Source organism: Sylvia atricapilla, chromosome 8, assembly GCF_009819655.1.
Source record: "Sylvia atricapilla isolate bSylAtr1 chromosome 8, bSylAtr1.pri, whole genome shotgun sequence".
Taxonomy (NCBI): domain Eukaryota; kingdom Metazoa; phylum Chordata; class Aves; order Passeriformes; family Sylviidae; genus Sylvia; species Sylvia atricapilla.
The window spans coordinates 18,617,765-18,632,076 of NC_089147.1; the positions used below are offsets into that span (position 1 = coordinate 18,617,765).

Consider the following 14,312-nt stretch of genomic DNA (forward strand, 5'->3'; position numbering starts at 1 on the left):
GAACAGGAAAGTCCTAGTTCAGCTTGCCCCCATAAGATCCTGTCTCCCTCCTCCCGCTCCCCTCCCTCTGCCCCTTCCTGCCTTTGGCCCGTGCGAGAGAAGCCTCTTCTCTCCTTGCGGGACGGGGCTGAGGCGCTCGGGGCAGCCGCCGAGGCGGCGGGGAACGGGGACTGGGCTCTGGGGACCATCCGCCTGGGCTCAGCCCCCTGCCCGGAGCCAGCGGTCCGGCGCCCCGCGGGGGGAGCTGCCGTGAGCTCTCAGGGTCGAGCTGAGATCCTGAAGTTAGTGATTGCGCTTTTTTTATTATTTTATTTTGTTTTGACTTTTTTTTTTTTCTTCTTCTCTCGGTGCTTCCGAAGTGCCTGTAAGATTTGCAGAGAAAGAGAGAGAGAGAGAGAGAGAGAGAGACTGGGGGAGGAGGAAGAATTAAGGAAAGGGAAAAGATGGCGAGTTGCTGGAGCAGTGTGGAGAAAGCGGCATTTTTGTGCTGCTTTTTGCTGGCAATGGGGAGCCTAATCTGCTGCGCCCGACCGGAGGAGGAGGAAGAGCAAGAAGAGCAGCGCTCCTGTCACGGTGCCTTTGATCTCTACTTCGTCCTGGATAAGTAAGTGACAGTCGCATTTAAAAACATTTATTCACCCTTCAGTGACTCCTTGCAGCAGCAGGGATGTTGTTTCTTTACTCCGTCTTCCCGGACGACTTCTCCTGATGCCAGACATTACGTGTGGGGCTTGTTCCTTATTTTTGCTCCCCAAAACGTACACATTTCCCAAGTGGAGCGTTTAGGGGAGCAGTGTCCTTTTTGCTGAGTTAGCTGTGCATGCAAACCTGGGAAATCGGGGTTTGCTTTCAGGTTGTAGCATGTGGGGTGTGGGCTGTGAGTGCTGGATTTGCGGGGACGTTGGTCAGTGCTCCCATCGTTCCTGGAGTTTTGTGTCATTATTTGGGCTGTGTGCAGAGGTGTCACCTATGGGACTTAGCAGTGCTAGAACCATGCAGACCTACCTAAAGTTAAGACCAGACTGCTTGTATGGAGTAGTTGTGTTTTTACAAGTTTGCTTGTACGAACAAGGTTTTATAAAACTTATTTTTGCTCAGCTTCTTTGGAGTTGTCTATACCTGTGTTTGAGTTACATCTATTAAAATAAGCTGTCAAATGCTTGTCTTTAATACTGTGTCAGCTGAATTCAGGTATGGTGGGGGAGCAAGGTATGATTAATCTCACATGTGTAGGCATGTTTTAGTAAGCACTAGCAAAGCTACTGGTAAACTGGTGCCCCCACAGGTGTTTTTCAGAAGGTACAAACTTTTCTTTCTTCTGGTGTACTGCCCTGGCTTGACAGAGGGTTAAAGCCAAGGGATTGACTCAAGGAGTAAATTGTTAGTGTCCCATAGTGTGATGGCTCTGTTATCTAATACATCTTGGGTTACCTATGTGACAGGGTATTATGAAAGCTGGAAGATTTTGTGATTCTTGCCCTCAAGCCAGGTATAAAGTCTGCATTGCTCTATTTCCCAGTTGGGAGAACGGATCAATCCATAAGGTCCTTTGTACAGCCTGCAAGAGGCAAAAAGTCACTATCACTCAAGATGTGTATTTCTGTGTTCAAGAAGGGGAAAAGTATCATTAAATAGTGATTCTGTTTTTAGAGCAAAAGAGGCTGAAGATCAAAGGCATTCTGCCTTTCTAAAAGATACACTAATACACCATGTGGTTATTGGTTTGTTTGTTTTTTTTTTCCCCTTAGAACTTGTTCCTGAAGTAACCTTTGGTCTAGAAAGGGCTCTGTGGGGGACTAGTGTTAGTTCTCAAATTCATTCTTGCCAGGCTTCCTAGAAGTGACTGGCGCTGTTGTTATGCCCAGTTCCCACACTGAATTCCCTGTAACAATGAATGTTGGTGATAGTAGTATGTCTTCTCTGTCTTCTGCAGTACAATTTCCTTGGTACAGTGACATTGAATACTCTAGCAATCTCCACATTGTGTCCCTATGCTACTTTTCATCTATATTTCAGAAGGCCCTTTTTTGGCTGTGCTGTTACCATTCATGTTGTATTTGAAGAGATAAAAGCAGAGAAGCGAGCAGTTTGCTCAGAGATACTGATCTTCAGACAGTAGGAAGCTGATCATCTAAGGAAGTTCCTCTCTAGTACTCTGGACCTGAAATAATGTATTTTCTTTTAGCAAGCCACAGGTCTTTTATTTTGTTTCAGATTCTGTGCATTCACTACAGTGGTCCACTGGAAACTGGACCTGATCAGGGTCCCAAAGTCAGGCATTTGGGTTCCAGTGGGAAAATTCTCTTCAGCGTCTATTGTAAACTGAGTTTGAAAGTTTTACCAAAGAGTTTTTACCTTTGGTAAAAAGCTGTGTTAAGAGTTACTTGGGCCCCTGAGTGCTTTTAGAACCCATCCCTGCTCCTACCAAGTCTGTAACGAGGCAATGGCAAAGCTGCTTTTGGTCTCAATGAGATTGCATTACAATCCATATGGGTAATATTAGAGTGCCAAATCTTGGGAGCCATAGGTCCCATACTGGCTGAGGGTATATTTATCCCAGCTGTATTCTGTGACATCTGGCACAACACAAGGAGCTTTGTGGAGGCAGGGAGGACTGATTCAGTGGATAGACCCTGGGTCTTGGGACAGTTCATCAGGAAGGAACTAAATAGTGTTGAGAATTCATTAATGTTGAGGATAGTGAGGGTATTTCAGGTAGGGAGAAGGCAGGAATCCAGTCAGAAGCATCTGGTAATCTGTAAATGCAATGAACAATTTTTTTTTTAGAATTGGATCCATGCTGACTTATAACTGTGAAGAATTCTGTCTCTAATTTCAAGTGGGAAAAACCCCAGAAAAACCCAGCTGTACACACCACAAAGTATACCCCTATGGCTTGGAGATTACCTCTCTTTGTTGGTGCCCTGCCAGTCTGGGGTTAGATGCATTCAGTCTTAGTTAGCTGTCTGACACTGGGATTGAAGTATTGGTTGTGTGAAAACACAGGCTTTAATCCTGTGACCCTGTAGCGAGCCGAATGACAGCTCCTGTCTCTAAAGTCAGCCTGGCTGAACCAAAATGACTTTGTCTGCTTTGCTTTGCTTCCCCATAGAAAGATGTAATCGCACATCAGTAGGAGGCAATCTGGAAGAAGACAACAAACCTTTCTCCATATGCAGTGTGTGTTACTGCAATGACTTTATAGGGGCATGATTTTTCCTTTTCATTCTGCCAGGCAAAGTCTGTGGGTATTTAATCCTGCAGGCAACAACCATCAGATGGAAAAGATCATCTTCTGGTAAAGTTCTTGGTATAATATATGTGCTGCCAGTTAGAAAAAAAAGAAACTTGCTGTTTCCTTACAGTTTTTCTCTGCCTGAAGTAGATTGCAGTCCTTCATGTTAACTCCATAAGCCAGATCGGAGCAGTGCCACTGAACCTTAGATGCCCCAAAAAGCTGGCGTAATGAAAGGGAAAAGCAGCATGTGTGGGAGGGAGACCAGCCATCATTCTCCTTAGGATTGGCTGACCGTGCCAGAGCCACATTAGGGCTTCCTTGTCTCTGGGGATTCTTAAATGAGGAAATCTCTTGAAGCTGGGAGAGTGGGACATTTGCTGGCTGCAGAGGCAGCTGCCTGGAGTCTGCAATCTTGCTCTGTCTCTGTCTTGTGCTTCATGAGTTGTGCAGGCCTGAGCTTGTTTGGAGGCATAGTGGAAGACTTTAAAATATCATAATGAAGCAGCAATAATTCTTCTGTTTGCAACTAAGTCACTCTCTGCATGAGGTAAGGCAGTATACATTGCAGTTGGCACACCCACGTTTCCCATGGCATGTAGTAAGATCAAGTCACTTGTGAAAGCAAAGTTCTCATTTTTACCTTTAAATGTAAAAAGTTCTTGAGCTTTTAAGCCAGATATAATGGATTGTCAAGTAGTTTTCATGTGCTTTGGTTGCTTCATTCGCTTAGGTTGTCCCAGTGCACAAAGAACTTGTTTCTGTCCCATCCCAAACTGTGGAGGACAGGCCCTGTTAGGGATTTGATTGCTTGACCATCGGGTCTTGTGGTGACATACTTGTGCTTGAGAATGTAAATAACTCCCTTTCATCCTGCCTTGCTGTTAACATCCAGCTGTTGTTTGTAATCATACTGAATTGCACTTGAAGAGAAGAAAGGATGACTGACCTCTAGTGTTTCCTAATTATAACAGTGCCTGGTAGCATCATTATGATTGTTTATTAATGCAACAAATAGAAACCCCTTTAAAGTAAGGACTTATACTTAGCATAAATACCTGCTGCTGGCAATGTTTGACATGACAGGTCTGAGCTGCAGAGCTATCGCTGTAGGAATTTACCAAATATGAAACAACTTCTTGATTATTTTTGACTGTGAGATAGACAAAAGTGTTTTCTTATTTTTCCTGTTTGGAATGTTTGCTAAAAGTTGTTTGGATTTTGAGGAAAAATGAGCTGTACAGACTTGGGAAAATGTTTCCTTTTTCTACAGCACAGATCATGGCAGCGGAAATGTATTTATAAAGTCTTGGCCAGTTTTCTTGGACTATAACTGATATATTGGGGAGTTTGGCTTAACTACATTTTCTTCAGTCCTCATCTTCCCCCTGAACTTCTGTATAGTCCCTCTTTGTCTCTATGGGCCTACAACAATATTGCCTTTCACATCAATTTTACTTTGTCTCCTGTGCTCCCAAGAGCATCCATGTCACCAGCAGCTTTGGTAAAGACACCACTACAATGTGCCCAGTCTCTCACTCGTGATCTGTTTTGCAGCTGCCTCTTTTTCAACTTGGTAAGCCTTGCTCTAGAGGTGACTGTCACTGGTGGGGAAGAGCATAACCTCTGATTAGGTGGGAATTAGCTATCCTGTCCAATATCCTTCCTGATTTTGTTTTTTTGTGTCTGTGTACCCCTTCTCAACTTGCCATTGAAAAGGCAGTGGGTGTGGGAAGTGTCAGGAGGAAAACAGGTTGATCCTTCCTGGCTTGCCAAAAGCTTTCAGAACAAAAGCATTTCTGGAGCTGCTATTTAAGGTCACCTTCTATTATTTTAATACAACTAGGGGGAATTGCTAATCACCACGTATGTTGGTGGTTTGGGGTTTTTTTCCACAATATGCTATATTTAAAGCAAAGCAAGAGCATTTGGTAAACACATTATTTGCACCCCCCAACACCCCCAAAATTATTTCCTTGCCAATGATTTGAATGAATTTAGCACTCATGAATTACAAGTACTAGTGAGAGCAAATATTTTTTGGCTTAGGGTCTCGCTGCAGCCCTGTGCTTCTTTTCCCACCTCATATAGCCCCAGCCTAAGATCATTAGGATGGAGCTGGGTCTGTGGGAACTTCTGCAGCTTCTCTCTCTCTCTCCATGCTATCTCAGTCCACTGCCATTCCACTGGTTTTGCACAGCGTGCAAAAGGGGAGGGGACGAGTGGCTAAACAACATTGTTGTGATTGGAAAATCAGACTGGTGACAAAAATAGGTGTCTGATCACCTACCTTAACTAGATTTAAAAAGTTGATATTGACTGACTTTTAAGCCACTGCTGAACTCTCTTTTCTCTAAGAACCCACTGCAGCCAGACTTGAGTTCTTTGTAAGATGTAGAACCTGATGCAGATCAGTTGGGAGGAGCTGCTACTGTCTGAAATGAAGTATCAGTTTTGTTCCTTTAATAGCACTGATTTCTCTGTGTGTATTTAAAAGTGGTTGTCTGTCTCCCTCCTTTGCTCTCTGACTTCCCTCGCTTGTAACTTGACCACATTATCTAAATGACACCTCTCATAATCTCCAACTGCCTGTGATATTGTTTTACTTGTTTTCAAAATTTAATCTGTTGGTATTTTGCCTTTGCATCTCTCTTTGTTGTGGTTATATTGCAGCCAGTGCTATGATTTGCTTACAACCAGGTATAGTTGCTTGGAATGTTCCAAAGCAAATTTTTATTCTGTTTCAGACATACTTATGTTATTTGAACCTGGTTTTATTTGTTTGTATTTTGTCTGATATTTTTCTGCCAGCTTTGACTTCTGTCAGGAAAAAAGAAATATTCAGGAAAACCAATTCTCCTTCCTTCAGTCCAAGAAAAAAATTCTTTATGAAATGCAAGGCAAAGCTAATGGATAATGATTATTTGACATAAAACGTGTACAGTTAAGGGGAAGAAAAAGCCATGGCAGCTTGTCATATGCAGTCTATTTATGCATGTAACTAAATCTGATTTATTTGGGGCTTGAGCCAAGGAAGTAAACCATAAGATTCCCACTGACCTAGGATTTTTATTTGTGTGTTCAGTGATTGAGAATTTCATTACTTTTATCTGGGCTTGCAGGCCAAATTCAGTGTTGTAAACTGTGAATTTGTATGAGTGTAGTAGGACTTAGTCTTCTAAACTCAAATGCAGAAATGAATTGACTCCTCTGAACTATTCACAGCTCAAGAGTTGTATATCCCTGCTCCTGTCTATAATTTGCACCTTTCTGAGAGTGTTCCATCATGGCTTGGATTGTGTGCCCTGCTTTGCTCCCTGTGTTGTGCTAAAGAGTACTGGGATGCTCAGGGTGGGTCTTCTTGCCCTGCTGCTCAAAGCACCCCTTGAGCTTTACAGGGAGATCTGACGTGGTTGAATGCAGTGTGAGCATGGCTTCTGAATTTCACTTTGTGCCCTGTTGTTGGTGAAGGACTTAGCAAGAACTATAGTATGGCACCAGGTGCATAGGATATGTGAATTAGATGGATGACTGTAGTATCAAAGGGCAATGTTTTATTTGAGGCATGGTTTCACAGAAATCTGTAATATTGCTGCAGAGTTTATTTGTAGGACAAAAGCTAGCTGAGAAATTAATGGGTTTGGTCATAAAATCTTTTGGATTCAGGTATTTTGGGTCATGTACTCGGATGCTGGCCTGGGATTAAAACACATTTTGCAGTCACTTCTCTGCATCTTCCCCTCCCCATTCCAGCCCTTGTCTTGTCCATTAATGTTACAAGTACTCTGAAGCAAGGACTGTCTCAGCATGGCTGTCTCTGCCTGTGTTTCTAATTGCCTCTGGAGCAGATGATAGAAACTAGTCCTTCCTTGCCTGGATGAATCATCCAGTCAAGGTCCCTTCCATGCTTGCGAGATGCATTCTTTGGGAGAGGAGGGTTGTTGTCACTTTGAATGCTCTGGTGGCTCAGAAGGGAGCAGAGGGGTGGGTGAACACTCGGACATGCCTGTCTGAAACCACAACAAACTCGGCGCCCCAGGGTTTGCTTTTACTGCAGAGCCTTTATTAGCCATGTGCAAGAATTCTGTTGTCTACAATGTGGTCGTGACCACAAAGAGCCCCCCAAATAACAACAGTGTCACATTTGTGAGCAATAGAGCATGTACAGGGCCACCATTAGCTCAAGGGGGTAGAGACTTACAGGGACATACAAACTTGAGAAATCTTGTACTCCCCTGACACCATATTGAGACTAAACCAAGCATCAGTAATAATGTTTCTTTTACTTGCTCCAAGATGTCTGGAATTGCTGCCTTCAGCTAATCTTTAATGGAGGCAAATGGGCATGGTGGGAGGGGTGGTGTGTGGAACAGGACAAGGGGCAGCTCTGTGCTTTCAAGAGGTTTTATTCTGTCACTTTCAGCAGGGATGAAAGGCTCTGGGTCCTGCTGCCTTCTCTGTGTACATATGGTAATAAAAATATTTACTGTTTGGGTAGCGTTAGGGTTTTAACTTCCACTGCAAAGCTACATGACTGCTGTATATTGCACTGGGTTGATCCATATGGGCTCCCGACAGTGAATTCAGCAGTAGCTGTGAAGCACATGTGCTCTAGGACAGACAAAACTGGCCCTCCTGCTATTTGCCTGCTGAAGTGACTGGGCTGAGAGTGGCATCCCTTATGCCAGGGTTATGCTGCTTCATTTCTCCAGGCTCCAGCTTCCACTGCTGCTGGGAGCCTGTTAGGAAAGGAGACAAAGTTTCCAACCTATCTTGCTCTTTGTCTTCACAAACATTAGTGAAATACTTCAGATGGGGTAGGTGCAATTTTAACATGCTCAGGGTTTTTGTGCTAATACAGAGCTCTGCTAAACCAGAAGGAATCACTCCAAAGTTGGCAGGAGTGGAATCGAGCCTTGGAATCACATCACTTCCTTCCACCCCCAGAAATACTCACTGACCTCCTCTTTTCCTCTCCCATCAAGCAGTAGCAATATAAAATTAAGGAAAACAGCAGCAGCAGGAGCTGCAGCAGCAGCTGCTCCTCCGAGCCCAGTCCTGATGTGGCTGGGAGGACATTCTTTCCTGTATTGTGGTTTGCTGACTTTTCTCTTTGTCTTGTGTGTAATGGGAACAGAGCTCATGGAGCAGGGAGCATGCTCAAGGCAAATGGCTTCCATGGGTTTGTTGTTTTTTTTTTTCTAACTTCACCTGGGCTGAATTCTGGTCCCAATTGCATAGGTATAAACCTGGGCAAATTTTGCTACTTCTCTGCTCCCACTCCAGGTTTACCCCAGTGAAAGCAGCAGGAGAAACAGATTCTGAGATGCCTTCTGGAACATTCCAGCTGCCCACAGCAGCTGTTTATTGCTGTGTACTTTCTTTCACCATGAGAATTCTGTCACCTCAGAGGGCTAAAGCCTCACCATCCTGCTTGACTTGGAAAGGTACACAAACTGCTTGTCAGCTACGAGTCACTATCCGCAGAGGTCTTGTGGTGCCCCACTCCTGTGCAGAGAGCAGTAGGCTGGCTGGGCTTCTTCAGCAGGGAGAGTGCAGAGAGGAAGGCCAGGGCTCAAGGTGGTGGCAGCCTTTGATTGATGTGACAGGCCGAACCAGGTGGCTGACAGCAGGAAATCCCAGAGGTGTGAGCCTGCAAGATGGATCTGGCTGCAACACGGGCTTGCTGTTTTTTGCAGACAGCCACAGTGCTGTTGTGGTGGACCCACTGGTACAAACCTCCACAACAGGATACGTGAGATTCCCTGTCTGTATCATTTCCCCACGGCTTGGCCCAGATGCTGATGAGTGTGTGTTGCACCCCAGTGCTTTTACTTCACAGTGCTGGTCTTTGGTGTGCTTCATTTATTCTCCCAGTCTGATCCAGCCACCAAGGGCAACAGGTTAGTTTATGCTGATGGTAACAGTGATTCTGCAGTGTGGAAGAAAAGATTCCAAAGGCAGTGAAATGGTTCAAGATTTTCAATAGTGTGGGGCAGTTCTGTTTGTCAGCGGTTTAATTAATATTTGAGGACATTTAACATAGTATATAATTTAGCAAACATTTATTATCATAATTTTTTGTTTAATCTGCCTTTAAATATGCCATTGCTGATGGTATGAAGTCAGGCCTCTGGGGCAGCAGACAAAGCTATCAGGCCAAATCCACAAAGCCTCTGAAGTGTGTGTTTGCGTATACATATACATATACATATACATATACATATACATATACATACAAAATGGCAAATAAAAGTCCCTTACAAATAACTTTGCAAACAGGGATGTTTAGAGGGAAGCTTGGGTAAAAGGGAAGGGAAATGAGGTTCCTCTGTAAGCCAGGCCACTCCCACTGGTGTTCATGAGGGGTTTGACACGACTGGCATTTTGGCACTATTTGCAGTGGAAGATGACACCTGGGCTTGAAAGAGTGTGGTGTGGGGAAAGTGATTAAATGCTGACCACTTCACTGGTACTCCCTCTGGGATTTTGAAGTGAATATTTTCTTGCCAGTATTCTTGTCTGGCCTTGACTTTTCCCTGTTGTTAGATTGGGACACTTCTGACACTTCCCAGCTTGTAAGCAACATGTGGGTGCAGAATTCCTCTTAGGGGTGAAGGACACCCACTTCTGAGCTGAAGTAACTCTGTTATGCAGGGCTGTAGCTCTGTGATGTAGAGCTGGGCACTCTGAAAGCACAGAAGGCTTCCTGTGAGGACTAATCTGTGATACAGACCTCCCTAGCTTTTTAGGGATGGACACCTGTTGATTTATTACAGTCAGTTCTCTTTCTGGCTGTACCCTTTCCAAGAAAAAAAGAAGGGAGAATAAAGAAGTAGTTCTGATAGTCCTGCAGAAGTACTGGAAATGTTGTTTTGTTACAGTTTGAAAGAAAATTCACTGCTACTTTTTTCTGGATTGCATCAGTGCCTCTGCAGCTGGCAGTAGAAATTTGATACCTCATGTAAAATAGGTCAGTCTTTTCCAAGTAAGAAACTATGGTTATTCTGTGAGGGGATTGAGTTCATTGAAAAAATCAGGAGTTGAACTTAAGTCAGATGGCTGCTCAGAATGAAATTGAAAGTGTCAGCTTCAGAGAGAGAAAAAATTTAAAAAAAGTTTGGGAGCTGTAGATGCATCTTGGATAGACTCAAGGAAATTTTTGACTTCATCATGTTTAGAGATGTATCCTTTCATAAAGATCCTGAAGAACTCTAGGTGTTGATAGTTTTAATCTGGTAATAGTGCCAGCACCTTTCATTGGTGCTATTCACAAATGATAAACATATTGTTGCATAGCACATACAAACTGGGGACTACAGAGCCCTGGTTTGAGAAGTTCCCAGTGTTTTGTTGCCCTCCCTTGCTGCTTGGAAATTTCTTCATTCTTTAATAATCAGTTTGTTCTGCAAATGAATCAGCAGCTGTCCAGAAGAGCAGCATGAAAGCATAGGGCTACCCAAGCCAAATTATTCTAGCTTACATACTTCAGGAGACTCCTTTGGTCCTTGTCTCTTTGTCTTTGCCCTTCTCCACTCCACCAGCTCTGCTGCAGGGCAGGTAGTGCAATCCTGCACTGCACATGTGGGCTTCTACGTCTGGCATACAAGGGCAGGAGTGACTGGCATAAGATCACTTGGAAAGCCCATAGTAGAACTGAGAATTGTAAAATGTAATTGTTTTCTGATTTTTAAACAGAAAAATGGCCGACAGCAGTTAGAGGATTCCTACTGCTTTACAGTAGTTGAATTTCAGTTTTGGTCTTTTTTAGTTCTGCATCTAAGCCCCTGTGATTTTGTGTATGTGCTATTGTTTCAGTTATCTTTCTTTCATTTTATCTGCCTAAGACAACTGGTAGGTAAGTCCAGAAAACGAGGAAAGCAAATGGGTCACTCTTTCATAAACACCACAGCCCTAGGGAGGGCTTTTAAAACCATTGACTTTCGTGCTTTGTAGCCTTTTTAATGTCTTGGAAGTGTAAGGTATAGATCAACTTGGTAGAAACCTATAATTTACTGTGGGGTTGCTGTGTGCAAGGCTCTGTTTGAGGTCTCAGTCCCATCAGATTGTGGGAGTCCCTGCTAAGACTTGGCAGAAAAAAGCCAGGAAGTACCACTAATGTAGTTTTACATAATGGAAGTGGCAGCATGGATGTGTAAGTCTTCTTCATGTAACTAACTTTACCAAGTTTTCACAAAAAATCCATAATGGAACCAGGGCTTGACTGCTCAGAACATTAGTCCAGCAAATTAGGCAAGAGTACTGCATTTCCCTTCAGAATTATTTCAAAAGCTTTATCTTTTGAAACAAACAGTAATTCATGGAAACATTCTCCCACGCATTCTAAGAGAACAGAAGATTAGTCAAGACCTTCTGTGTAGAGCAAGGGCAGAGCTGTGCTCTAGGAGAGCAGATAATCTGATAACAGATCATTTAATGAAATCAAATAAAATTAATTAAAGTATAAGAAAATATTTATATTTTATGCCATAAAAGGAAGAAAAGCCAGTGGAAGGGTTACTGACTTTGTTTCAAAATTTTATGGTAAACCATTTTAGACCTCTTACTGCTTGACTTTGAGTCAGTGGGTTTTGTCATCCTGATTCTTATTTCAAGACAACTCTATGTAATTTGTGTCCTTAACCACCTCTGGAGTAGGTCAGGATTAAAATTCAAAATGAAATAAGGAATTTCACTGCAAAGAAAGCTTAATATAATCAGTTATGTTTTATATGCAGATCTGGAAGTGTCAAAAATCATTGGACTGAGATTTACTCCTTTGTGGAAAGCCTAGCTGAGAAGTTCATAAGGTAAAATGTTTTTTTTTGTTTTTTGTGGTTTTTTTTTTTTTATGATAACTTTAATTTACTGTCCATAATTTATTTTTTTTTGTTCAGTGTGCTTAGTAGCAAATGAATTTCTGCTGAAGTAACAAGTGTGACATGGATCTGGCTTGTTCTTCTCTTTCAGCCCAATGTTGCGGATGTCTTTCATTGTTTTCTCTTCACGAGGCACTACAATCATGAAACTCACAGAGAACAGGCAAGTACCTCCCACAGCATTCCTCCAGAAACACCCTCTGTCCCATCTCTCAAACAGTGAGTGGCCCCACACCCAGAGTTTGGAGCTCTGTCTTGGTCCTTGGTGTGGCGCCAGCTGAGATCCTCTCCTCCGTTCCCAACTGGAGGAGGGCTTAGAAGGCCTTTGGGTGTCCCATTTCAATTTTCCTTTCAGCTTTGTAGGAGGAAGGCAGCACTGGGCAGTCTATTCTTCACTGTGGTATTTCAGGGAGTAACTGCATTTCAGTTGAGGATCCAGGTCCATACTTGCTATAACCAGGTACCCAAATAAGGACAGTTTTTGTGGAAGAGATCTCAGACCCTGGACTGGTGAGCGAAGGAGTGTATGAGAGATCCCCTGTGCCCTTGGAAGGGACTCAAAGCCCTGACCTTTACACCAGCAGCTGCTTGTCCCCAGTGCTGGAGCAGGACCTCTCCAGGCTGTGGCACCCCTCTCCTGGACTGCCTGCAAGCAGGACCCGTGCCAGGGGTGCTTTGCAAAGCCAAGTGACAGTCTTTGTAAGAAAAAAAAAATGGAGCAAAATTCTGCTTGCCAACTTCACAACCAAATTCTCTTTCTTTAAAAAACAAATTAATAAAAACCCCCAAACCACCACTGAAAACAACCCCAACACAAAAATATCCCCACCCCCCCAAAACATTGTTTTTTAATCTAGTTTTCCTTACACATACAAATCCCTGTCATTGGAGTGTTTCTAAGTATTTTCTATCATTTCAGTTTAAAGCCTTTACTTTTGCTGCTGCTGCTGCTGTCTGTGTGAGAGGGCCTCAGTAGTAAAGGGCACCCTATAAAATAATGGGAACTCTGGAGCAGAAAGAACTCCAGGGACTCATCTGAAGCCAAATACCCTGCAGGGCTCTTGCATTTCTGCTGGCTCCCCTGAGTTTTGTTTCAGGTCCCCATCATGTATAGTGGTGGCAGAGCTCAAACATGCTTACTTTTCTCTGGGTGAATTTGCTCTTTGCAAGGTGGAAAGTAGACAGGAACCCCCTGTCAATTTGTTGAACATGTTATTAGGGTGTTCCCTGTCCCAAAATCCTGGTCTCTATATGGATCACTGTGTGCCTTTTTAGCTCATCTTATACTTCAAAAGGGTAAAAATATGCCATTTGGAATTAAATCCCTAAAGATTCAGTCCAAGCTCCTGATTTTAACCTTCATCCCATATAGTCTCCTGTATTCTCTGTAATTGTGGTTGTGTCACCTAAAATACCCAGTAGCAAAATGTAGTTTAGAAAGGTTCTCAGTATTCTCTTAAATAAAGGCTGCCCCATGGCATCTGGAGCTTATGTTTGAACTGCCTGTGTCTTATCTGTTGAATATTTGTGCCTTGTGTTCCATTAATATAATGAAAACCCTTGTCAAGGATCAGAGTCTTTTGGTTGTCAGTGACCAATTAAATTATTAACACCTTTGAACAATCCTCTTGGTTAATAGGTATTGGGGAGTAAGAAGCTATGTAACAGGGGTCATGATATGCAAGTGCTTCTGTTTCCAGGAATAATCTATGCCCCAGGAAGGTTGAGTCTCTGGTCTGGGATAGGAAATTCTCCCCATTCCCATCCTGTTCTCTTATCTTTTGGCCTCTGTCTTTAAAATGGAAAAATCCTAATCCAGACTGTCCTGATGACTGATTCAATACAGACTTTTATTTTGTCCCATTTTTGTGACAGCGTCATAAGCTTTAAAACTCTGTTTTGTTCTGTTTAACAACAGAACAAACTCTGAAACAGAGACAACTGTTGGTAAAGTTTAATATCTGGCATTGGCTTTAATTCAATCTTATCCTGGCTGAGAATATGTAAGAATGAGGGAGCAGGGACAGAATTCCATCTTTAAAATATGTTACCCTAGTGCTGTACCCTGTGTCTGGTTTCGTGCCCCCATGGGTGTTGGCTGACAAATTGTGGAATTTGAAAAAAAATCTTGGTTCAACCAGTATTCTAGCTGATGTATATGCACTCTATGCAACTGATTGACAGGCTGCATAATCTAG

General features: G+C 43.1%; 2 protein-coding genes across 2 annotated transcripts in view; one reads left to right on the forward strand and one right to left on the reverse strand.

The window, feature by feature from the left end:
• LOC136364479 (beta-microseminoprotein-like) overlaps positions 1–14,312 on the reverse strand; it is a 307,144-nt gene that overhangs the window by 167,820 nt on the left and 125,012 nt on the right. The gene's annotated exons all lie outside the window — the stretch shown is intronic.
• The window catches only part of ANTXRL (ANTXR like), a 58,073-nt gene continuing 43,763 nt past the window's right edge, over positions 3–14,312 (forward strand). Inside the window, exons 1-3 of the mRNA XM_066323906.1 lie at positions 3–604; positions 11,974–12,045; positions 12,206–12,277. Of these exons, the coding sequence (XP_066180003.1) occupies positions 444–604; positions 11,974–12,045; positions 12,206–12,277 (305 nt within the window). The 5' untranslated portion in view covers positions 3–443. The remainder of the gene's footprint in view (positions 605–11,973; positions 12,046–12,205; positions 12,278–14,312) is intronic.